Raw genomic sequence first — 25,993 nt, 5'->3', positions numbered from 1 at the left:
TAGAGAAGGGCGAGGGACGCATTTGCCTGGACAAGGTCACCAGGGCATGGGGGAGTCAGGAAGCCAAAGGTCAGCCCCCCTCCACTCACCAAGCCATGGGCCCTGACGCAGGGCTAGCCCCACCTGGAGGATGGGGTGCCTTTTTCTAATCTGTATTACTGTCCAGGCCAGCAATGGCCCTGCTGAAATGCAGGCCCAGAATTGACTGAGCCTTCAAAATTTATACTTACTTACAGTTTTAAATGTAATCTCTCATTTTTAAACTCAGGTTAAAAGAGGAAGAGAAGAAAGGAAACAGGCTGTGGGAATTCAGTTGACTCATTGGCTATCACTGGGCACATCTGCTTTAGAAAATCAAAGCTGTGCCCCTTAATAGTTAATTATGATGGTTCTATTATTTATCAGAACTCAAGAGCTTTTCATGTTAACTTTTTTAAAGTATAACTGCTTCTTAGTCTTTTTTTTTCTTTTTTGACGGAGTCTCACGCTGTCGCCCAAGCAGGAGTACAGTGACGTATTCTTGGCTCACTGCAACCTGTGCCTCCTGGGTTCAAGTGATTCTCCTGCCTCAGCCTCCAGAGTGACTGAGACTACAGGCACGCGCCACCATGCCCAGCTAATTTTTGTATTTTTAGTAGAGACAGGGTTTCACCATGTTGACCAGGCTATTCTTGAACTCCTGACCTCAGGTGATCCACCTGCCTTGGCCTCTCAAAGTGCTGGGATTACAAGTGTGAACCACCACGCCTGGCCACTTCTTAGTCTTTCACATATTCCAGGCACGCAGGACACAGAAGGAATGAGACAGTCTCTGCCCTTGGCCATTCAGTCTGGTTGGGAGAAGTTGGAGGAAGGCAGGCATTTTCTTCTGGGGAGAGCCAAGGCAGGCCTCCCAAAAGAGGCAGTGATTGTGGTCCTGGCTCTCCTGCTGAACTTGGACCCATCTTTGACTTCTTAGCTCCTCTACCCAGATTCAGGGAACAATGATGATGATGATGATGACGACGACGACGATGATAACAGTGAAGATAAAGATTATTATGACATCAACGACAATTTTTTGGAGACTTTGCCAGGCAATGAGCTAAGGCTAGAATGACAGTCTATTAAAGTTTGCAGAAAACTTAGAGATGATGTTAGTTCCACCTCGCCTCAACAGGGAGATGTCGTGGTTCAGAAGGATGCAATGGCTGGCCCAGAGTCACCCAGAGAGAGGGCCGGTGGCAAAACAAGGGACAGAATTCATTTCTTAAATTGCAATTCAGTGTGCCTCCCATGAAGCCCCCCTTTTTTTTAAGCTTTGAGCAGAGGAAGTACCATCATCGGTTTCCCTCTGGTTATAACTCTTTAATGAAGACAGATTTAAAAAGTCACATTATGATGCTCAAAGCTCTGACCTCTCATCATAATGAGAAGCAAAAGACATGCCATAAAGATGACATTTCCCACAGGAACAATATTAGAACTATGTGATGCACTCTTAACCAAGGACATGGTATCAAACCAGACACAGCTAATAATGTATCATAATAGCAAGGATACAGTAGCAAGGATGGGCCTCAATAAACATTTAAAGTGGAAAATTATGCTCTAACTCATATAACACAAGTACACTGAACGTGATTTTTTTTTTTTTTTTTTTTGAGACAGGTTCTTGGTATGTTGCCCAGACTGGAGTGTAATGGTGTGATCACATCTCAAGTGACCTCCGCCTTCTGGGCTCAAGCCATCCTCCTACCTCAGCCTCCTGAGTAGCTGGAACCACAGGCACACACCAACATGCCTGGCTGACTTTTATATTTTTGGTAGAGATGGGATTTTGCCATAGTGCCCAGGCTGGTCTTGAACTTCTGAGCTCAAGTAATCCACCTGCCTCAGCCTCTCAAAGTGCTGGGATTACAGGTGTGTGCCCCCGTGCCCAGGCTGAACCAGAACATAATTATACATTGATTAATGTATAATATGGAATGAACTCAAAGCTATATTCTAGCCATAAAAATACAATAGTGAACATTAAACATCTAATAAGTGATATTTTGATTTACCCTCTTAGAATTTAGAAGAGCTTTGGGGTCTTGATCTCTAAAGTCACTTAAGGAGGCATGGGCTAAGTTTCTTTCCCCTTCTACGCCCTCTGGTAAGCCAGGGTATCAAAATCCACCAAAATTGACCTTTTTCTATACACAAAGTACTACAGTAGGTTTTATTAACATTCCACTTGAAAAGCTCATTAAAAGTGAGAACTTACCCACCATCTCTCTCTCTCTCCTGAGTTTATAAAAGCTATCGAGTGTAGCGGCTTAGAATCACGCTAAATAAAAGCCACCTGCAAATAAGTGTTGTTAAATTTCTTCATCTACATCTTCTATTAATCCAAACCCACTACTCAATCTTTTGTCAGCAAACCTAATGTTTTTCTTCCGAAAATGTGGATGGTACCAACTGCCTTACAGAGCTGTTATGAGGCTCCAATGACATAATGCACTTAATTAATACGATGTCAGGCCCACCACAGGGCTTAATGCCGACATTGTGCCAGGAACAGTTCCAGTTTCTGGAGACGCAGCAGTGAACAAATAAATACCCACTTTCATGGAGAAATAATTCCAGTAGGGAGAGAGTAAACAAATGTACACAACACACACACATACTTACATTGGCAGATGGTAGAAATGCTACAGAGGAAACAGAACAAGGACGTTGGGATTTGGGGTTTAGCCTGAGTGAGAAAGTCTGGGAGGGGTTGGAGCAGGGCAGGGCTGTGACCCACCACCCTGCGTGCTGCCTAAGAATAGACTGTGAGATATTCTCAGGGAACTCACTGAAAGAAGTTTCTGAGCTTTCTTCCCAGAATTGTGGAAGCCAAGCCTGGAAAAGATCAAGTCTCTGAAGATGGCGGTGTGGTGAGTGTGAACACCTGGGGCAGCTAGTGACCTGGGTGTGTATGTTGGGGGCAGCACGGGCTGACCATTCCACGACTTGGCAGAAGCTTCACCACACGAGGCAGGAGAAGAGAACTGAAGCCAAGCTCAAAATTTACTTTATTAGAGGCTGGGGGTAGGAGTAGGTAGGGCCAACTACATAATTTTCAGGGTCTATCTAGTGCAAAATGAAAATGCTATTCAAAAATTAAAAATTTTGGTTAATGGGCACAACAAAATAGAATGAATAAGACCTAGTATTTGCTAGCACAACAGGATGACCACAGTAAAAAAAAAAAATAAAAAATTAATTGTACATTTAAAAATAACTAAAAGCGTATAATTGGAGTGTTTGTAACGTAAAGGATAAATGCTTGAGGAAATAGGAAATAGATACCTTATTTACCCTGATGGGATTATTACACACTGCATGCCTGCATCAAAATATCTCATGTAACCCATAAATATTATATATACACCTACTATGTACCAATGAAAATTTAATTTTTTAAATAAAAAATAAAAATAAAATGAAGAATTTCAAGATGATAACAGCGATCATTACAGAAGCATGGGTTCTCTGAGCCTGGAGCCCAGTGCAACCCCGCAGGCCACACGCCCACGCAGGCTGCTTCTTGGCTCAGGGGCGAAAAGGCTATGCTAGAGTGAGATTTAGGGATCACGTGTGACTTTAAGTTATCAGGGATAGCTTTTCTAGGCTCATGATGACAGTGCGTCAGCTGCAAATTCACGGAGGGATTGTTAAAACAGAGATAGAATTCCTTTTCTCTCTCTAAACTCCTCTACTTTTTACATTTTATTGTTATCGAGGTAAAATATATACAACATAACTTGCCATTTTAACTGTTCACAAAATTCAGTCATTATATACATTCACAATGTTGGATAATCGTCACCACTATTTAGAGCTAAAACTTTTTGTCACCCCCAACAAAAACTCGCACTCATCAAACAACAACAACTTCTCCTCCACTCCCCGCAGCCCCTGGTAACTTCTGTTCTACTATCTCTCTCTATGAATTTGCCTATTTTAGGTATGGAGGTAGAATTATTAACTACCACAGATTTTTTTTCAGTGATTCCAAGCCAACATGGCCTATGATCTGCGGTGCTGTCAGAGCTCTTGGTGACCCTCACCTGCATGTAGAGCAAATCTAGGGCCGCCCTGCAGTCCATCAGCATGGAGTCGAGGGATGGATCCATATACCTGCAAAATTCAGGAGCGCGAAATTCATTCCTGTGACATGGCTCATGGACACACCTGGCAAGTGCTTTGGAAAGTGGTGGCCCTCTACCCTATGAACCAGGACCCCCTTTTCTAACAAAACCACACCTCCACTCGCCCAGCTTTCACTCTGCCCCTCCATCTCTTTTGTTTCCTAATTTCTTTACACTGTAAGCTCTTACCTGGAGGGCTCTGAGAGTAAAGAGGCACACAAATAAACATACTCAGCCTCACTCTTGGCCACCAAGCCCTGGAATCCCTTTCTCCACCGCACAATACCTGGCATAGTCGTCTGCCCATACAGACCCACCCCCATATTCACCACCCTGCAGCAGGGCCACCCTCATCAGTTGCCTGAGCTGCTCTGGGAGCCTCCTTCCCAGGCTTTCTGTGTCAGCCATGTGCCCTTAACCTCATGCTCCACATTCTAAACAGAGTGGTCTTTCCTGTGAAACTTTTCAGACTCTCATGGTTCCCAGAGTTAGATATTTATTCTGCTCGCTTTCAAGGCTCCTCCTGGGACCACCCCCACTTTCATTTCCAGTTCGATCTCTCACCAACCCCACCACCAATGCTACATTGCAACCATGTTTTCTCTCCTGTCCCCCTGCCTGGAAGACCAAGGCCCTCGCCAATCTCCTCCCCTGATTGGCCTTTCTTTGCAAGCCTCAAGCAATGCCCCCTCCTCTGGTCCCTACTTCCCAAGGCTGTATTAGCCCGCCCATCCACTGTGCTTCCTCTGCACCCTGAGTTTATTCCAATCGCCGCCCTAATTAAGTTTTCTTGACACCATCTGTGAAGAACCCCAAGGCCAGGGGCCTATCCAGAGTTGCCCCTCTGGATCTTGGTAGAGTGATTTGCAAATAGCAGGGGCTCCATGTTTGCCTATCAGATCCAGAATCACGAGGAACTGAAATTAATGACTGTAGAAGCACAGTGGTATGTTAAGAAGGGACTGAAACTGTCAGGAAAGGGTACCTATGGCTGATCTCTACCAACCAGAAGGCAAAGGTAAGCAGAGTTGCTACGCTCAGAAGAATAGGGTGATTAGAGCAATGGGGTTGGCTTAGACCAGGAAAGGGATAAATATGGTGCTTGAAGGTCAACTTCATTTTGGGGTGGGGAGAAGTAACTGAAGCATCCCTACTTACATTCCAGGTAACTATGCACCCACACATCCCAGAGGCCCCTGTGTGCAGAGAAAAGACCCATCGCAGACTGGGGCTCCCACAGGCCAGCACAGGCACCCTTTGGCCTGGAGGAAGCCATATCATCAACACTGGAGAGATGCACCCAGGCATCTCTCCTTAAGGACAGAAAGGTTCTTAAGATGCCACTCAGGCCTCACTGAGGCTTCACCTGCTGGGAATCACTCAGCTTTTGGAGTTAGCCTTCCAGCTCCCACCCAACAAGACTTCCCTCTGGAAAGAGGGCAAGGCACCTGCAGGAGCCTATGCCAGAATCTCCCCTCTGGAGACCTGATCCTTAGCTGTAACAACAGAAGTGGGATCTCTTTCCTTCCCAGTTCCCATCAACAGAGGCAATCTGCCTGAATCTGAGATGCTGGCTTATAATTTGGGGTAGATGTTTTCTCTTGCATGTATCACCTAGAGTTTACCTATTTAATAAAGACACAGGCAGTGCCTAATTTCTAATTCAAGCTTCAAGATAAGAAACAGAATTGTCATCTCTCCTTTGATCTCAAGTTTTCAGGAGAGCACATGAGTGAAAATCTAAGCCTCAGGGATTTTTTTTTTTTTTTTTTTACTTCCTATAATCACCCTCATCATCAACATAACAGTCACAAACACGACCAAAACTTACTGAGTGTATGGGACTATTCTACATAACCCTTACAATAATCCTATGATGTAGACACTATTTTTATTATTCCCATTTTACAGATAAAGAAACTGAGGCTTAGAGAGCTTGAACAACCTTGGCTAGGTTTATGCAGCTAAGACCTGAGCAAGCCGCGACTTAGATTCGCATACTGTAATTCTAGGAACAACTGTGCTCAGCCACTCACTCCAGTAAGCAGCTTCCAGAAGAGCTGTTCTCTAAACCACTGGATGGAACCAAGTCCTTCTCCCCTTCTCAGCGCTTCACACCTCAAGATCTGGACCATTCCTTAAGATACTTCTGAACAGCAGTATATGAACTGCCTTGCTGGGAATATCCTTCCACAATTCAAAGCCACAAACTGGAGCTCTAGAGCAAGGCATCACAAGGTCAAGGGAATTCTTAGATTTCAAAATATTTTTATTTAAAACCTCTGTACTCAGATAGCAGAATAAATGGACTGGGAGAGAGCGAGCCTAAGTAGCCATTCCCTGTGGCCACGGTAAAAAACGCTGGGAGCTGCAGGTTATAGGACTGGGGGTGCATAAGGTCCTGCTGCTCGGTGCTATTTTCTATAATATTTTGTTCTCCACAGGCCCCTGTGTTACTAGAGGAAATGACAGTATTTTCTGCTGAGGGACATTCGTGTCCTATCTATCTAGCAATAAGGATGACCCTGGTACACATCCTTTAGGCATGTGTAAGCCCAGTACTTAGAGTTCAAATTCACTGCAAACTGGCTGAATCCACCCTTCACCTTCAGGGAATGCCACACTTCTACAGATGAATTGGATCTGGTTGTAATCACCAACAAAGTCCCTCCATTAATACAGTCAGTGATGCACTGCAAAGCAAACCCAAGGCCAGCCATTTCCCACCATTACCTGCTTTGATCCACGTCCCTTGGCCCCGCCCCTGGTTTTCAAGTCTTACTTTCTTGTTCGCCTATCAGTAGAGATGCAGAAAGATGGCTACCTTCCTCATTTTCATACCCCAACCAGCCCCGAGTATTTACCTGAGACTACTGAAAGTCATCCTCAACATCCTATTCTTTAGGACAAATATTCAGAAACTAGCTTACTTCACCCTCTCTCATTTTCATGGCTTTTCTTTTCTTTTTGAGACAGGGTCTTGCACTGCTGCCCAGGTTGGAGTGCAGTGGTGTAATCTTGGCTCACTGCAGCCTCAATCTTCTGGGCTCAAGTGATTCTCCTGCCTCAGCCTCCTGAATAGCTGGGACCACAGATGCACAACACCACAGCTGGCTATTTTTTTTATTTTTAGTGGCGATGAGGTCTTGCTGTGTTGGCCAGGCTGATCTTGAACTCCTGGGCTCCAGCAATCCTCTTGCCTTGGTCTCCCAAAGTACTGGGATTATAGGCATAAGACACAGCACCTGGCCATCATTGCTTTTCTTACAACCTTCTCTAAGTTCTTGGTCTCCAGCTGTCAGGCTGTGAGCAGGATGTGACGGGACTCTGATAAGTCTTGATGCGCAATGGCAAAATGTCCTCAAACGCCTCTGTCATTTTCAGTACCTACTTACCACTTTCGGAGTCCAACCTTACAGTTTTCCACTTCAGAACTTGCAAGACTAACATAAGGGAGTTCAAAGTCGGCCAATTTTTTCGCAACTAGAGAAAGGGGAAAGCCGGTCTTACTGGCTGAAATAGCACAGACAGCTTATATATAGCAGCTTTCAAATGAGAAAATAAAACCTTATTATTGGAAATAATAAAATCACAGTAAGAATATCCTCTGTATTTACATGTAATTTTAACTTTCTGAAGTTCATTCAAAAAATAAATATCATTTATCCTCAAAAATATCAGCCCCTTGAGTGGGGGATGTTTTACACTGTGATATAGATGAAAAAACAGATCCAGAGACATCCAGCGCCTTCGCAGCTCACCACAGGGCCTAGCAGCCAACCCTCTACGCAAGCTCCTTATCTTCCAACTCAAAACCACCTCCCCTGGCTTCTTGAGGACATTTACAAACTACTGTGATGTAACTGATACCATTTCACACAAAAACCTTGTAATATCTAGAAACATATTGTAGAGAAAACAAAAGATATGAGAATCAGATTGTCTTCTTACACTATCTCATTACGCTTTTAAAAAAGTACCTAATAACTCATTGATATCATCCACAAATATTCGTTAACAAGGAAAAGTGATGTTGTGGTGGGGCATCCTGACCCCGGGAGTCTAGCACTCCACTCACAGGAAAGGGTGCAGGCGAGTGGTCAGTGGCCAGGCCCAGGTCTGGAGTAAGGGGGAGGGGGTTCCGAATTAGGGCTGGGGGTGCACAAGTGCAGTTACTGAACCACCCAAGGTATGAGTGGTTTGCCTCCACTCTCCCCTAACAAGGATGCAACCTCCCATTCCCCAAACCCTTAACCCAGTGACTGAGAACAGTAGTAGGGATCATAGCCCGGTGGGTGGCCAGTCCCTCAGCTGTGAGTCCTGCATCAAGCCCCTGCTCACACCTGTCCACCCCATCTCCTAGCTAATTCATTTGTTCCTTCCTTCTTACCAGAGAGCTTGCCCTCCTTGCCAAACCGAATGAGAAAGAGGCCGAAGTAGCCCAAGAGCTCCCGACACAGTCCAATTTTGTGTGATGCCACCTTTAACCAAAAACAAGCAGAAGGGGGAAAAGTTAGGTGTGCCCACCATGCATCCTAACTGTGACATGCAGACTTGGAAATGGCCGGTACACAGCAATAAAAAGTGAACACTCAAAGAAAGCTTTTTGGAATCCAAAAACAGTATCCATTTTAGAAAATTTCGAAACACAAAAAATTAGAATAAAGAAAATAAATATCAGTCCCACCACAATGGATAGAGGCTGGCCCCAGTTGAGGTTGGTCATCCCATCGCAGATGTGGACACGCTTCCGGATCGTCTTAGTCTTTATTTTCCCCTGGAGGGCAGCAGCCATGCTCCATGAACATCTGTCCTTCTGTGATGTCTGTCCCTGGAGCCTGCACACTAATCTACCTTCCTGTGGGCTGCATTACCAGCTATTTGGAAAAGGATGACTCCCCGCCGCTTGGCTGGCACACAAACATGCACGTGCTACCGCCCACCTGTGACACGCCAGGCCTGCTCCGCCTTGATGTTTCCTGTGATGGTCAGCTGTAATTTACTATGATGTTTGCAAAAAACCTCAGATCCCAGGCACAGGTTGCCTTCCTTCACATTCCTCTTTGACTTTCGTATCAAACAGCTTTCGTTTCAACACCAGTGGCTTCATTTTTGCCATCAGCCTATCAGGTGTCACCTCATAGCATTGGACATCTACTCATGCTCCCTTAGCAGAAACTTCTACATGACCACAGGCTACCTCCATCTTTAACACTGGGCTCTCGAGTAATTTCTTTATACTCCTGGTCTTAACTCACTAAATCATCTCTGTAACACTCAAGGAGTCGCCGCCAAGCACTGCCCTCGAGAGCTGCTTTACCCACGGCTCCCAGTTCTCTAGAGGGCAGTTGTACAAATACCAGGCTCACAGGGGGCCGTCTCTTGTCGGAGATACATAAATTACCCCCAGGAAGCAGTCTGATTAGGTGGTTGGTATAATTGGGTGTTCTCAGCATAGCTTTGAAAATAAAGAGCAGCTCAGGAATAGTTTCACCACTTTCAAAGCAATTCCCTTTCCCCTTCTTTCTGTCTCTCTCTTTCCCCCATGTTTTGGTTTGCAAAACGCCCAAAAGCCAAACACAGTGGGTGAGTGTGTGGTAGGTAACAGCATAGTAAAGACATCTTTCCCAGAGTAAACCTGACCCAGGTCCACTCAAATTAGATTTCCTTCTTTTCTGTCTAATTTAGGGAAAACAATAAGCTTACATGCCAAGGCAGACAGAGGAAAGGCGTGGGGACAAAAGGAGAATGAAGAAGCCTTTCACATTCATAAAGACATAAATATAAACACCTTCTTTCGAGAAGAGTGAGCATCAGCAAAAAAATACATAATAATATTTTTCCTGGCCAGGCGCGGTGGCTCAAGCCTGTAATCCCAGCACTTTGGGAGGCCGAGACGAGTGGATCACGAGGTCAGGAGATCGAGACCATCCTGGCTAACATGGTGAAAACCCGTCTCTACTAAAAAATAAAAAAAAACTAGCCAGGCAAGGTGGCGGGCGCCTGTAGTCCCAGCTACTCAGGAGGCTGAGGCAGGAGAATTGCGTGAACCCGGGAAGCGGAGCTTGCAGTGAGCTGATATCCAGCCACTGCACTCCAGCCTGGGCAACAGAGCAAGACTCCGTCTCAAAAAAATAATAATAATAATATTTTTCCTCTTAGCAAATGTTAATGATTCAAAACATGAACACCATCACTAGCACCACAGTAGTCCTAGATTTTAGCTTGCCGCTGGCCCTTAAAGAGCACACTGAGGCCCAGCACAGTGGCTCACGCCCGTAATCCCAGCACTTTGGAAGGCCAAGGTGGGTGGATCACCTAAGGTCAGGAGTTGGAAACCAGCCCGGCCAACATGGTGAAACCCGTCTTTACTAAAAAAAAAAAAAAATTAGCTGGGCATGGTGGCACGTGCTTGTAATCCCAGCTACTCGGGAGCTGAGGAAGGAGAATCGCTTGAACCTGGGAGGCGGAGGTTGCGGTGAGCCAAGATCACGCCACTGCACTCTAGCCTAGGTGACAAGAGTGAAACTCCATTTCAAAACAAACAAAAAAAAGAGACCATTGAAAAGTAAAAGGCAGGCTGTGGGTAAGGCAAGCCTGGGGAAGCAAAGTGAGAATGGCAGCAAGTGTGCTGGAGAAGATGCAGAAGGTGATTTTTAATTACAAAACTTAAATTACGGTTTTGTGCAAGCTAGAGAATTTCCCATCTCTTGGAAGGAAATTCACACCTGTCGCTGGCCAAGTGATCACTTCACCTGTTACGGAAACTACCACTTCTAGGGTAGAACCTCCAGTTAAACTTATCTGATCTGATGATGTCAGTGTCTTGGGTCTGAACTTCTCACAAGCCAACATGATTGGAAGAGAGGAAGCACATTTTTCTGACTACAAATGTACCTCATCAAATGTATGCTATTAGTTTCTAGGGAAACGGACAAAATACGTAGTACCACAGAACCCTATTCAGCACTCCCTCCAATATCAATATCAATACCAATACCAATAATGATCAATAAACACAACTGCCATTGTCTCAGGAACGTGAACTATTTCTATAATTATTTACTTAGACATTGTCTGTAAAGTAACTTACCCAAATTCACACAGTCCTTACACAGCAGCACTGTACAGTGGTGTGTTGCTTAACGACAGGAATACGTTCTGAGAAATGCATCGTTAGGTGATTTTGTTGTTGTGTGAACACCACGAAGTGAACTTACACAAATCTAAATGGCATTGCTTACTATATGCCTAGGCTAGATGGTATGGCCCATTGTTCCTGGGCTATAAGCCTGTTAGCCCAGGTTTATAGTAGTATAGTAGGCATGTTACTGTACTAAATACTGTAGGCAACTGTAATATTGGTGTATCTAAACATATCTATTGTTATTATTATTATTATTGGAGTTGGAGTCTTGCTCTGTGGCCCAGGCTGGAATGCAGTGGCACGATTTTGGCTCACTGCAAGATCCGCCTCCTGGGTTCCACCATTCTCCTGCCTCAGCCTCCTGAGTAGCTGGGACTACAGGCGCCCACCACCACGCCTGTCTAAATTTTTTTGTATTTTTTAGTAGAGACGGGGTTTCGCCACGTTAGCCAGGATGGTCTCGATCTCCTGACCTCATGATCCGCCCACCTTGGCCTCCCAAAGTGCTGAGATTGCAGGTATGAGCCACCGTGCCTGGCCAAAACATATCTAGACATAGAGAAAGTACAGTAAAATATTGTATCATAAACTTATGGGACCATCATTGTATATGCAGTCCAATGTCAACAGAAACATCATTATTATGTGGCACATGACTGTAATTTGAATCCAGGACTCATCCTAAACCCAGAAGATAGAAGACCCCAAACTACCACCACCACCACCTTCAGCTGCAGACATGTCTAGTCCATGTGTGTGAAAAAAGAAGTCAATGATGATGTCTCTCCTGTTCTAAACAATTCCATCCGTTTCCAAATTATCTCTGATCCTGCAGCTGTACGCCAGACCTACCTGCCTGGCCCTAGACACATGCAGTCTGTGGCTCCGACTCTATCACTGCCTTCCTACTCCTCCTTCATTTATGAGTCTGTCTCCCACTTCTAGATCCTGGGCAATTGAGGTTTTTGTGTTTGGGGTACAAACTCCCTCAAGCATCAAGAACCTTTGATGCTTTTAGAAAGACAATGCTGGAAATCAATACAGAAGATTAGCAAGACTGGAAGCAGGGAGATTAGTTTAGGGGCAGCAGTAGAGATCTAGCTGTGAAATGATAAAGGCTGGAACTAAGGTCGGGATGTAGGATGGAGAGGAGGAAATGGAGAGGCGATGAATATGAGAGAAGCTGGAGATACAGGAATAGGTTAAGTCAAGGCAGGCCGGAAGAGCTAGCAGCCAAAATGGGAGGGCTTCCATTTCTCAGCTCAGAAAGGGTCAGACACCATAAGCCAAAAACAAGAACTTTCTGTCCTTTAAAAGGTCCTAGAAACTTTCTGACTCTTCTTCATGTTTATAACTTTGTATTTTCTCTTGTGTGTTTCTCTGGAGGATTAGAGCTAAAACCTTCCAGAGGAAAAGGGCCTGGGAGCTGGCCCCCGGGGAGCAGGATGTGGGTGCGAGAAGACAGCCCTCCCTCTGCAGCCCCGCTTAGCAGATGGAAAAGGGGTCTGGGAGGCAGAGCTGCTGAAGAAGGATGAAGCCTTCTGAGTCTTGTCCTGTTAGTCCTCAGAGAGTGGACTACAACTCACGTCTGGGCCCTCTGCACCCAGAATTAGCCCTGACGGAGCATTGGGTTCAAGAATTTTCCCTATGGGAGAATAGGAACCTTCAAGAACTGCCCTGTCACCCTCTGCCAGGAACTGTCACCCGCACACCTAGGTATGACCTGTTTCAGACTCTGCCAAGCCCCACTTTCCTTCCTGCTCCCAACGATGGGACATCCAATAATAAAGCATTTTACATATTTCCAGGCCACATCCTTGGCTAAGTTCCAAGGAAGTGCCAGCAGCTTTCCAGGAGATCTCTGGAAAATTAGTGCCCCCAGGGAGGGTGAAATCAAAGAGGCCCTGGAGGATTGGCTGTGTCTCAGGTTCCTTGGTTGTTCTCCCAGAAAATGCCAGTACCTCTGCAGATAATCATCCACAGAGTAAAACAACAGGCCAGAAGCTCCTGGAAGGTAGCCGTATCCCACTCTCCGCTTTCCAAACAGAACTATCCCTAGATTCAGCTCAGGAGCTGGAGTCTAAACAAAGCTTACCTCTAGGACTCTTTCAGCAGTGTCTGATGTTATAATTTTGATTTTAATACTCTCTTCATTGGGTAGAAATATGTCCAGATAATCTTTCTTGGTGGTGATGTCAAATGTATTCTATAAGCAAAAGAAAAGCAAAATAAATTTCCACACCTTTTTTTTTTTTTTTTTTTGGAGGTGGAGTCTCACTCCACATTGCCCAGGCTGGAGTGCAGTGGCATGATCTCGACTCATTGCAACCTCTGCCTCCCGGGTTCAAGCGATTGTCCTGCCTCAGCCTCCTAAGTAGCTGGGATTACAGGCACCCACCAGCACATCCAGCTAATTTTTCATATTTTTAGTAAAGATGGGGTTTTACTGTGATGGCCAGGCTGGTCTCAAACTCCTGACCTCAGCACAATTCTCACTCCCTTGGAAGGAGGAAGGAAGGGCAGGGTCCTCGCCTTCAGCTGAGGCTGCTAATCTTGAAGCAAATGGAGGGAAGCTCTGTGAGAATGAAGTCAATGTAGAGAAGAGCAGGGTTTGGGGTAGGGGTGAGAAGTGGGAGCCAGCCAACCTTCCATGACCTTTTAGTTAAATAAACAAATTTCTCTTTTGTGATTTTGGCCTTGACAATGAAAATCACCTGACTAATTGAAAGTAGTTGAGTTCTACCTTCTCCACTCTAAATGCTTATTTGTAGAATGTTCTTGGCTTTCTTTTTACGCTTAATTAGTTTAAAGCCAGGTTAGATGGCTGCCTAGAAGGTAAGCTCCTTCAGATCAGGATTATGTGGTGAGTTTATCTTGAAGAGTGCCCTGTACAAATAGACACTTAATAATCTTGGTTCCATATTTCTCAAAATAATCCAAGTGAGAAGAGAAAAATTACTAGCATAGTAGTGTCCAAAATGGGGCATTTGCCAGGCGCCGTGGCTCACGCCTGTAATCCCAGCACTTTGGGAGGCTGAAGTGGGCAGGTCATTTGAGGTCAGGAGTTCGAGACCAGCCTGGCCAACGTGGTGAAACCCTGTCTCTACTAAAATACAGAAATTAGCTGGGTGTGGTGGTACATGCCTCTAATCTCAGCTACTTGGGAAGCTGAGGCAGGAGAATTGCTTGAACCCAGGAGGGGGAGGCTGCAGTGAGCTAAGATTGCACCACTGCACTCCAGCCTGGGCAACAGAGCAAGACTCCCTCTTAAAATAAATAAATATATATATATATATATATACACACACACACACACATATGCACACATACACACATACATATAATAAATTAAATGGGGGCATTTAAAAATGGAGTGTTGATACATGAACTTCCCTCTCTAGCCCATGACTGCATACTTATCCTACAGATATGTAAGAAGAGAATATTAAGGTTAAAGCCTCCAATGTTCTGTTTTGACGTTGCAGCACTGGCTTTGGCTGACATAATCTCCCCTCAGTAGAGAACCTGCACATCAAAGGAGGCAAGAGGTTAAAGAGCCACCCAACCTGCAGCCATTGGCCAGGATGGACAAATCAGTTGGCAACTGCACTCACTTTCCTTCCTCCTTCTGTCACACCCTACTGGTTTGTATTACTCTGTTCTCACATTGCTATAAAGAAACACCTGAGACTCAGTAATTTTTATATAGAAAAGAGGTTTAATTGGCTCACTGTTCTGCAGGCTGTACAGGAAGCGTGATGCTGGCAGCTACTCAGTTTCTGGGAAGGCCTCAGGAAGCTTACAATCATGGTGGAATGTGAAGCGCAAGCAGGCATGAGCAGGAGCAAGGGTGGGTGGATGTGCTACACACTTTTAAACAACCAGATCTCATGAGAACTCACTCACTGTCACGAGAACAGCAACAAGGGGATGGTGCTAAACCATTCATGAGAAACCACCCACGATCCAATCACCTCCTGCCAGGCTCCACCTCCCAACACTGGGAACTACAATTCAACATGGGATTTGGGGGAGAACAGGAAACCAAACAGTTGCCCCTCCCAGTGGAATTCTGACTCACATTCATCTTCAACCTCATCCACTTTCCCCAAGACTCCAGCCACACTCTCCTCCTCCCTCATTCCCACCAGCTAACCTCACTTCCTACTAGTCACAGAGAAAACAGCAAGATGGGAACTTACTCGACTTCCACTCACCATCCAGCCTTGGACCCTGCCTGCAGCCTTGCTCTATCTTTCTTTGTCCTACACTCAATTTAAAAGGTGCCCTTCCTCCACCTGATTCCAGACCTTGTGCAACTCTCCTTCCAGAAGGACTTGGAGCCACTGACCATCAAGGTACCTCCTGCATACTCCCATCTTCCACTTCTCCTTCTCTATCGGCTCCTACTCTAAAGCAAACAACAGAAAGTCAGAGACTTTGGGTAGATTATCTCCGAGGGAAAGAACCTGATGTGCTTGACTATGGGGAAAATCCTGTCTTCAGTACTGCTATATAACGGAAAGAGTTAGTCATATGTTTTGAGACAACTAATCATATTTTTTTCTTTTAAGTGATTCAGTTTTAACTCCAGCTGGTGGGGGTGCTGTGGGATGCAGCAGGGGCAAGGGGAAGGTGTTGACTAAGGACTTAATTTTTTAAAATTAAAGTTGGGAAGAAGGGAAGAATAGAAGAAGTGACATAAGAAAGCTGAAATCCTCACCTTCATCACAGTCAGTGGATAAGGTTTAAAAATTGAAGAATAATAGCTGGGTGCTATGGCATATACCTGTAATCCCAGCTCCTGGGGAAGCTGAGGAGGAAGGATCACTTGAGCCCAGGAGATGGAGTCCTGGGCAACATAGTGAGATCCTGTATCTAGAAAAAATAAAATGAAGAATAAGAGATATATGTATATAATTCACCTCCATATTTTTAAATATCTGAAGAAAAGGCTGTACGATTTGAAAGTCATTGCCTCTGGAGGACAGGGGAGTGTTATAATCCTTTTTAGCACTGTCTCACTGTTATTTTTAGATTTTAAACTTTTATTCCATCCTTGATATCTATTGCATTTTCCTAACTATAAGCACATTTTGCTTTGGTAAGTAAACAAACATTTCAGAGCAATATAATAAAGAGGAGAATTGATGGCAACAAAAGATCTTTGTGTGATAAGATCAAAGCAACCACAAAACAGATCAAACAAGTTTAGAGTGGAAATCAAAGAACAATTTGGCTCTATTTGTGATATTTGAATTTTACTAGAATGTTTTAATGTATTACTTACAAAATTAATGAAATGTAAAAGCAATACAAAAATCAATTGGGGGGAAAGTCAACCTGGTAGAACTGGCTTGTGTAAAAAACAAAACATTAAATAAGCTGCTATCTTTTTTGGTTTTGTTTTGAGTCAGGGTCTTGCTGTATTCAGGCTCGAGTACAATGGGATGATCATAGCCCACTGTAGCCTCAAAGCTCTGAGCTCAAGCAATCCTCCTGCCTCCGCCTCCAGAGTAGCTGGGGCTATCGACACATGCCACTACCCCCATCTAAACATCTCTTATTATTATTGTTTTGTAGAGACAGAGTCTCACTATGTTGCCCAGGCTGGTCTTCAACTCCTGGCCTCAAATAATTCTCCCCCAAAGTTCTGGGATTACAAGTGTGAGCCACTTGCCATGTGCTTGGCCCAGCTGCCATACTGATCTATGATGCAGCAGGAATGAAAAAACACAATTCACACTAGAAAACTAACAAAAACACATTCATTTTCAAGAAACCTCAAAATCCGCCAATACATGGGCTGCCTTAACACGTTTTAAAATATGTGCTTTGTTGCTATTCTGCTCTGAGGCAGAGGAACATTCTTAAGAATGTTTCCTATTTCCCCTGTAGAGAGATGACAGTAGCCCATCATTGCATGTGATGAGGTTTCCAGCCCGGTGAATCTGCATATGGATTTTCCTGGATGGGTACCATGGCTGTTAGACATTCCTCTGCCTCAGAGCAGAATAGCAACAAAGCACATTGATCTCCTTGAAAAATTAAAAGATTTCTCCAGTTGTTAAATTCAACTCAATTCAACTCAAAAAGAGCACATATTTTAAAACGTGTTAAGGCTCTGGGAAGTGACTGTTACCTCTGTCCTGACCTCTCTTTAGAGGCAGACAGAAAACAATGAAAAGGAAAGCATCCTTGAAGAAACTTACAAATAGCCTGAGGTTTTCAGAAGGGCTGCCAAGTGCAGTGAAAATTGAACCTGGTCAGGAAGGAGGGAATTAGAAGTCTCAAAGTGCTGCAGAACTCAAGGAATGCATACGCTGCCTCAAAGCAGTTAATCACGTGGTGCTCAGCCTGTCTGGGAGCGCTACTCCAGGCCCTATCGGACACCACCTAGTGGCAGGGGATGCTGAAGAGATATACAGACACTCCATCTTTGCAAAAGGCAATCTCTCAGCATGGCTGGGGAAAGAAAAGGGACTGGCATTAAGATTTTGCTTTTCAAAACCTATGTCTTAGCCGGGCGTGGTGGCTCACACCTATAATCCCAGCACTTTAGGAGGCCGAGATGGGTAGATCACCTGAGGTCAGAAGTTCAAGACCAGCTTGACCAACATGGAGAAATCCCATCTCTACTAAAAATACGAAAATTAGCCGGGCATGGTGGCAGGCGCCTGTAGCCCCAGCAACTCGGGAGGCTGAGACAGGAGAATCGCTTGAACCCAGGAAGCGGAGGGAGTGACTACCTCATATCTATTAACATTGTGCCAGATGATATGTCTTAAGGGCATCAGTTAATTTAATCCTCAAAGTAACCCCAAGAGACAGAAGCTCTTCTCCCCATTTTACAGATGGGGAAACGGCGGCACAAAAAGCCTAAGTAAATTGACCCAAGTCATATAAATCAAAAGTAGGGTAGCCAAAATTTGAACCGAGGCCATCTCACTACTTAGCCTGAACTCTTAACCCCTAAACCGGGTCAGGGGTTGCCGATCTTAGTCAATTAAAATCTATTAGAAGGCTAGATCATGGTATGAGGAGCTGTGGTTTAAAGCTTTGCTGCTAGACAGTCTGCTCAGGCCTTAGGTAGAGTGTTCATAAGAAAGTGTTCAGAAACAAGAAACAAGACCTGGAAATGCAACAGATTCGATGAATTCAACTCAGGCCCCCTCCCCAATACTATGTGTCAGCAAACAGCTAGCTCACAACAGCAGCCCCTTTCAAAGTTGATTGATGACCTCAAGACAACTGGCAAGGGACCTACGCAAAAATCCTGCAAGAAAGGAGGAAAGAAACGTGACCAATGAAAGGCAAAAAACATATACCAAAATAATTACATCATTAAGCAGATGAAAATGATGGATGTGTTAATAAAAAGAAGGTGTTTCTGAATGAAGACCTCAAAGAATAGATAAAAGCCTCAAGAAATAAGATAACAAAAAGATATAAAAGCGAGCTGGCAAAGTTCATGGAAGAAATGGAAGAGGAAAATAAAGCCATTACAAAAGTGAAAATTGTGTTAGAAAAAGTAAGAAGAGGCACTGAAAAACACAGCTAGAGGTATAAGGCTTTTGTATGAAGTCACAAAGGCAAAATATTGAACTAAAACCAGGTATAAAACCTTTCAAATTATCAGGAAAATAAGATACACAAAACTGGCTGGGCAGGGTGGCTCATGCCTGTAATCCCAGCCCTTTGGGAGGCTGAGGCAGGAAGATCACAAGGTCAGAAGTTCAAGACCAGACTGACCAACATGGTAAAAATCCTGTCTTTACTAAAAACACAAAAATTAGCTGGGCATGGTGGCTCATGCCTTTAATCCCAGCTACTTGGGAGGCTGAGGCAATAGAATCACTTGAACCCGGAAGGTGGAGGTTGCGGTGAGCCGAGATCATGCCACTGCACCCTAGCCTGGGCAACAAGAGTGATACTCTGTCTGAAAAACAAACAAACAAGGATATATAAGACAAAGCTCAGAAACACTGAATGATCCCATGAATGACGGAAAGCAAAACCCATAATGCACCCCCAAAAGATGACTGAACTAAAGTCAACTTACTATCATATGTGCAGATATAGAATGATCTGCAAGACATAGGTTTTAAACAGCAAGATCAATTTTTAAAAAGTTTTTTTTCGGGATAGAGTCTTGCTCTGTCACCCAGGCTGGATTGCAGTGGCATGATCTCAGCTCACTGTAACCTCCACCTCCCGGGTTCAAGCAATTCTGTCTCAGCCTCCCAAGTAGCTGGGATCGTAGGCGTGAGCCATCACAACCGGCTGAATTTTTATTTTTGTAGAGACAGGGGTTCACCACATTGGCCAGACTGGTCTTGAACTCCTGACCTCAGCTGATCTGCCCACCTCAGTCTCCCAAAGTGCTGGGATTACAGACGTGAGCCACAGCACCCCGCCATTAAAAAGCAAGTTCAAAAAGTGTGTTGAGTGTGTGCTTGTTTATAAAATAAAATGTGTGTGTGTGTGTGTGTGTGTGTAAGTACACTCCATGGTGTTCACACAACGACAAAATCGCCTAATGATGCATTTGTCAGAATGAATCCATATTGTTAAGTGACACATGGTTGTGTGTGTGCATGTATGTATATATATGCATGCTTATATATGTGCATGTATGTATAGCAAAAGAGCACTATAAACTATTAGACTATAAACAACAGTTGTCACTGAGGAGGGGAATCATAAGGGAAGAAAAGTTACTTTTCATTGTATACACTTGTGCTATTTGAATTTTACTATCATCACCACTTCCACAACAAACTTTTCAAAGAATAAGAAAGTATGTGTATATACAAACCATCAAGCAAATGTGAAAATATGAACCACTACAGAACAGAAGGCTCTAGGGCCATTTCTCAGGTTGAGTGGGCCAGTAAATATCCCAACACATTTGAACCCCTGTCTACATGAGACTTGTTCTGAGAACCCAATAGGATTTTATTTTATAAATGAGTAAATAAATGAATGAAATGTGTTCCAGTTTTTGCAAATCTGATCCTTCCTCCCCTGGCTAAGGATCCAGTTAACTAGTATCATATTACTGCAGAACATCAATTCTTTCAGAGCTTTTCCAGCCAAGCTCATACATACAGGCATAACAATGTTTCTTTATGTGCCATTAGAATGAGTGTTGTTCTGAACAAGTGTACTTAACAATTTCAGCCTAGGGAGCAAGTGACCCATGATTCTTTAGATCAACAAAGGAAAGGGAGTTGCTGTATGTCATTCTGTTCATGCTGAATTTTCTCTATGATTCATTTACAATAAAGAAGTAGAGAATACACAAGGAATAGACAGCATGGCCTGCTTTCCTGATGTCTTCACTGTGGCCTACTTGGAAATCTCAGCTATAGAAGCTGGGTCACAGACATGTTATGGGAACCCTTAATGATAAAGGCTGTAGTTCTTATACTATACTCAAAGGGCCTCTTCTTCATATCCTGTTTTGAGATGTATGATTCTTAGGCTACAGAAAAAGGGATCTACTTAATAAAATGAGCCAAAGGTCAAGTGACACACTTCACTTTCCATCTAAAGTCTAAACCTCCAAAAGAACAAAATAGGAACCATCCCCCAAATGACTTGAAATGAATATATTTTGCCCAAGTCCAGGCTCTGTGGGGCTGTGGCCAATGCACACATGTGTGTGTACCTGCACACATGGTTCATGAAGAGTGTCCTGCAGAGGAATGATGGCCCCATTAAAGAAGAGCAAGCTTACCAGCTGTGCCAGTTTTAAAAACTCAATGAAGACATCACTTCTCAACACGTTTGGGTCCATGGTTACTGAAAAACATGGACGGTGAGCCAGGTTAGCATGGGCTGGGCTGGGCCTTGCCTATTAATTGCTGTGTCCTCCAGAGATCGCTCATGCCTTGCCAGTGCTCTGTCTCCTCCCTGAAGTGATGAATGTTGAAACCTTTCAAATACAGGAAAACCCCCAAAGGTTGCCTCCTACAGGCAGCCTTAACAACAGGAACTCATGACATCCATCCAGGGTGACAGTGTTCCCAGGCATCTCACTTTATTTATACACACCCCTACTACTCAACATCCATTTTGTTGCCCTACCAGGATGATAATGAAGTTTGTATGAAGAATCAGAATGATCTTAAAACCTACGTCTAGGCTCCCAGACTAGCAAGACACAGGGTAATTTGAAAATTTAATCCAACCAAGAAACATCGATTGAGAGCACCTCTTTGGAGTCTCACCCAGTCGCCCAGGCTGGAGTGTAGTGACGTGATCTTGGCTCACTGCAATGTCCGCCTCCTGGGTTAAGGTGATTCTCTTGCCTCAGCCTCCAAAGTAGCTGGGGTTACAGGCACCCGCCACCACGCCTGGCTAATTTTTGTGTTTTTAGTAGAGATGGGGTTTCATCATGTTGGCCAGGCTAGTCTCAAACACCCAAACTCAGGTGATCTGCCCAACTCGGCCCCCCAAAATGCTGGGATTACAGGTGTGAGCCACAGCGCCCAGCCAAGAGCACCCCTTTGAATGATAGGAGTTCTCAAGATGTTACCAAAAAAAAACAATGACAAGGCAGCCAGAGAGATTTAAAATATTTCATTCTTCTATACTTAACAAAAATATTTTCACCCTTAGTTTTAAAGCTCCTGACACAAATAGCCAGGAGATATGGGCAGAGCAGATGGGGCAGACACACTCCCATGAGAACTGCAAACCCACAAGGTATGGCCCAGCCTGGTTCCTCCTCGTTCACCCCCCTTGCCACAGATCCTCTCCTATATCCTGTGCTTCAGCTACACTTACATACTTACTAAATGCTGCCAAATTTCTTTCTTCCTTCTGTTTTCATTACTATTTTCCTTTTTTTAAAAATTTTTTTATTTTTTTGAGATGGAGTCTTGCTCTGTCACCCAGGCTGGAGTGCAATGGCGTGATCTCAGCTCACTGCAACCTCTGCCTCCCGGGTTCAAGCAGTTTCCTGCCTCATTCTCTCAAGTTGCCGGGATTATAGGCATGTGCCACCATGCCCGGCCTGTTTTACTAATTTCATCAAACATCCTCTACCAGCATTTTTTATCACTTACTTCATTGCAGGCTGTGCCTTTCCCAAAAAACATCATGTTTTGCAAAATAAACGAAGAGAGAAAGTCCCTGCAACATGAGAAACAATTTATAAAAATCATTCTGTCTTTTCTGGGGGGTAATTCCCGGGGTGGAGGAGGGAAAGCCCTTGCATGATTTTCCGCAACGGGGCATATAGTCAAACTATGAATAGCTATATTCATCAGCATAAATTATTGGGAATGAGGAAAGCTGCTGAAAAAGGTATTCACCCAACTGGTATTTACTGCATGACTATTAAGTACGAGTACTAGGCTAAAAACTTTGTATATTTTAGCTTATCTAATCTTCATGACAAACTCTGAGGTAAATTATTTCTATTTTATGGATTTAAAAAACGGAGACTCAGAGAAGGTAGGTATCCTGCCCAAGGTCACACAACTGGTAAGGAACTAAAGTGGGATTTGACACTGGGTCTGATTCTAGAACCTGTGCTCTGAGTCATGAGGCGAAGCTGTACTGTCTTCTTACTTGACCTTGTCAAAGAGGGTACACAAGTCATTCTGATAAGAATAAAGACCAGTCCTGGAAAAGCAAAACCTTAAGCAGTGTGATCACTTGTAAAAAGGCCAGGTATTAAAGGAGCATTTTGCTAAGACACGAGAAAACAAACCAAGGGAGAATGAAAATTCAAAAGATATTACATTTTGAACTTGAACTTTGAAAGAGCTCATTCAGTAGCTCTAAAAAGAAGTATGGTCCCATGACAAACAAAAAGTTAATGGGAAATAGACGGCTTCTAGAATTTTTACTTACTATGTTTAAGAAAAAGATGCAGCCATGAAAAATAATGAGATAAATCTATGACTGCTGATGTAGAATGACCTCCAAGATACATATTTTAAGAGAAAAAAGTCAACATACAGGAGAAAATCTTTTTTCTTGAGCTACGAAGGACATTAGTATAATAGTTGGTGGTGTTTTATTTATTTATTTTTAGAGACTGGGTCTCCATCTGTCACCTAAGCTGGAGTGCAGTTGCTCAAATCATAGCTCAGGAGGTCGAGACTGCAGTGAGCTGTGACTGCACCACCGCACTCCAGCATGGGTGGCACAGCAAGACAGTGACTCTAAAATAAAAATAAAGTGAGATGAGATCTGTGTTGCCCAGGTTGGTCTCAAATTCCTGGGCTCAAGTGATCCTCCTGCCTCAGCTTCCCAGAGTGCTGGGATTATAGATGTGAGCCACCACTCCTAGCCTAAATGTCTCAGCAGTTTTATGTTTGCTGATTTTATTTTATTTTTTGAGACAGGGTCTTTCTCTGTTGCCCAGGATGGACTGCAGTGGCAGGATCAGAGTTTACTGCAGCCTGAAACTTCTGGGCTCAAGCAATCCTCCCACCTCAGCCTTCCAAGTAGGTGCAGGCACGTGCCACTACACCCAGCTAATTTTTGTTTATTTTTTATTTTTTGGTACAGACAGGGTCTTGTTATATTGCCCAGGCTGGCCTTGAACTCCTGGGCTTAAGGGATCTTCCTGCCTTAACCTCCCAAAGTGCTGGAATTGCAGGCATGAGTTACCATGCCTAGCCTAATTGTTGAAGTTTGAATAAGGTCTCTAGATAAATTATTGTATCGATGTTATTTCCTAGTTTTGATACATTGAACATCATTATATCAATATTGTTTCCTGATTTTGATACATTGAACATTATATCAATTCTGTTTCCTGATTTTGCTAACTATACTGTGGTTATATAAGAGAGTCTCTGTGAGCTTAGGAAATACACAAAGTATTTTATTTATTTTTTATTTTTTTATTTTTTTGAGGTGGAGTTTCACTCTCATTGCCCAGGCTGGAGTGCAATGGCATGATCTCGGCTCACTGCAGCCTCCACCTCCTGGGTTCAAGCAATTCTCCTGCCTCAGCCTCCTGAGGAGCTGGGATTGCAGGCACCTGCTACCATGGCCAGCTAATTTTTTGTATGTTTAGTAGAGATGGAGTTTTGTCATGTAGGCCAGGTTGGTCTTGAACTCCTGGCCTCAGGTGATCTGCCCACTTCAGCCTCCCAAAGTCACAAAATATCTTAAAATAAGATGGCTGAGGTGTGTAACATTCAAGTGAGTCTAAAAAAAAGATACGAGAGATTCATATATACACATACACACACAAGGAAAAAAGAATGATAAGACAAATGTAAAATGTAAACATCTGGGCAATCTGGGTGGAGTATACAGAAATTCTTTGCATTATATTTGCAACTTTTCTGTAAACCAAAATTTTAGAATAAAAAGCTCTGAAAATCAAGTACAGAAAAATATGTATAGTAAACTTCAATTTGAGTTGAGCAAAAAGGGATCTACATACAGGCAAATTGCTGCTAGGGAATATACAAACAGCCTGGGGTGGAAGGGGAACTTACCTTTCATTGTATATTCTTTTGGGTAGTTTATATTTTAAAAAATATTATGTGTGTACACTTTTCCAATTTTAAAGACTTTAAGTCTTTAAGTGCCATTTTTGCCATTTCCCCTCAACATCCTCTTTTTGGTGACAGCCTAATCTTGCCAACCACAGTTTTGCTGTGCACAGCATTTCTAGGACCCAGGCGATGGGCAAGCTGTTGTATTGTGAGCCTCACAGGGGCCAGAGCTGAATGTCCTTGGTGCCTTAGCGTGGCTTCCTGGTAAGGACTAAGATGGAGGCACAAGCTCTGTCATTGCTAATAAAGACCTCTGATATCTCTTAAGAGCTTTCCTGTAAGTGGTTCATCTCATCCTTTCGTTCATTCCCAATCCAGACACTTTTTCTTTTAACCTCCCAATCAAAGCCAAAATACAGCACCTAAGTGTGACTCTAAACATAAAGTAGGCCAGGCATGGTGGCTCACCCCTGTAATCCCAGTTCTTTGGGAAGCTGAAGTGGGCAGATCATTTGAGGTCAGGAGTTGGAGACCAGTCTGGCCAACATGGTGAAACCCCATCTCTACTAAAAAAATACAAAAATTAGCTGAGCATGGTGGCAAGCACCTGTAATCCCAGCTACTTGAGAGGCTGAGGCAGGAGAATCACTTGAACCTGGTAGGCAGAGGTTGCAGTGAGCCAAGATCACACCACTGCACTCCAGCCTGGGCGACAGAGTGAGACTCTGTCGTGAATAAATAAATAAATACATACATACATACATACATACATACATACTGGCTGGGTGCAGTGGCTCATATCTGTAATTCCAGCACTTTGGGAGGCTGACATGGGAGGATTGCTTAAGGCCAGGGGTTTGAGACCAGCCTGGGCAATATAGTGAGACTCCATCTCTATAAAAAAATTTTTTTTTAATTGGCCAGGCATGGTGTGTTGCACATATAGCCCCAGATTCTTGGGAAGCTGTGGTGGGAGGATTGCTTGACTCCAGGAGATCAAGGCTATAGTGAGCCATGACTGTGCCACTGCACTCCAGCCTGGGCAACAGGGAAAGATCCTGTCTCAAAAAATAAAATAAAATCAGCAAGCATATAACTGCTGAGACATTTAAGTTGGGTGTGGTGGCTCACACCTGTAATCCTAACACTTCAGGAAGCTGAGGCAGGAGGATCACTTGAGCCCAGGAATTTGAGACCAGCCTGAGCAACAT

At 43.9% G+C, this 25,993-nt stretch overlaps 1 protein-coding gene across 1 annotated transcript in view; it reads right to left on the bottom strand.

Annotated features, from left to right (window-relative positions):
- The window catches only part of SNX31 (sorting nexin 31), a 71,141-nt gene that overhangs the window by 30,587 nt on the left and 14,561 nt on the right, over nucleotides 1-25,993 (bottom strand). The window contains exons 4-8 of the mRNA XM_011931614.1: nucleotides 21,050-21,114; nucleotides 13,403-13,513; nucleotides 8,551-8,641; nucleotides 7,556-7,643; nucleotides 4,080-4,149 (exon numbers count right to left, since the gene is read on the bottom strand). Of these exons, the coding sequence (XP_011787004.1) occupies nucleotides 4,080-4,149; nucleotides 7,556-7,643; nucleotides 8,551-8,641; nucleotides 13,403-13,513; nucleotides 21,050-21,114 (425 nt within the window). The remainder of the gene's footprint in view (nucleotides 1-4,079; nucleotides 4,150-7,555; nucleotides 7,644-8,550; nucleotides 8,642-13,402; nucleotides 13,514-21,049; nucleotides 21,115-25,993) is intronic.

Source organism: Colobus angolensis, unplaced genomic scaffold (assembly GCF_000951035.1).
Source record: "Colobus angolensis palliatus isolate OR3802 unplaced genomic scaffold, Cang.pa_1.0 Scaffold121, whole genome shotgun sequence".
In the NCBI taxonomy this organism is placed as follows: domain Eukaryota; kingdom Metazoa; phylum Chordata; class Mammalia; order Primates; family Cercopithecidae; genus Colobus; species Colobus angolensis.
Note: the sequence above shows the minus strand (reverse complement) of the source record. Positions and strands in the feature narration are given on the sequence as shown.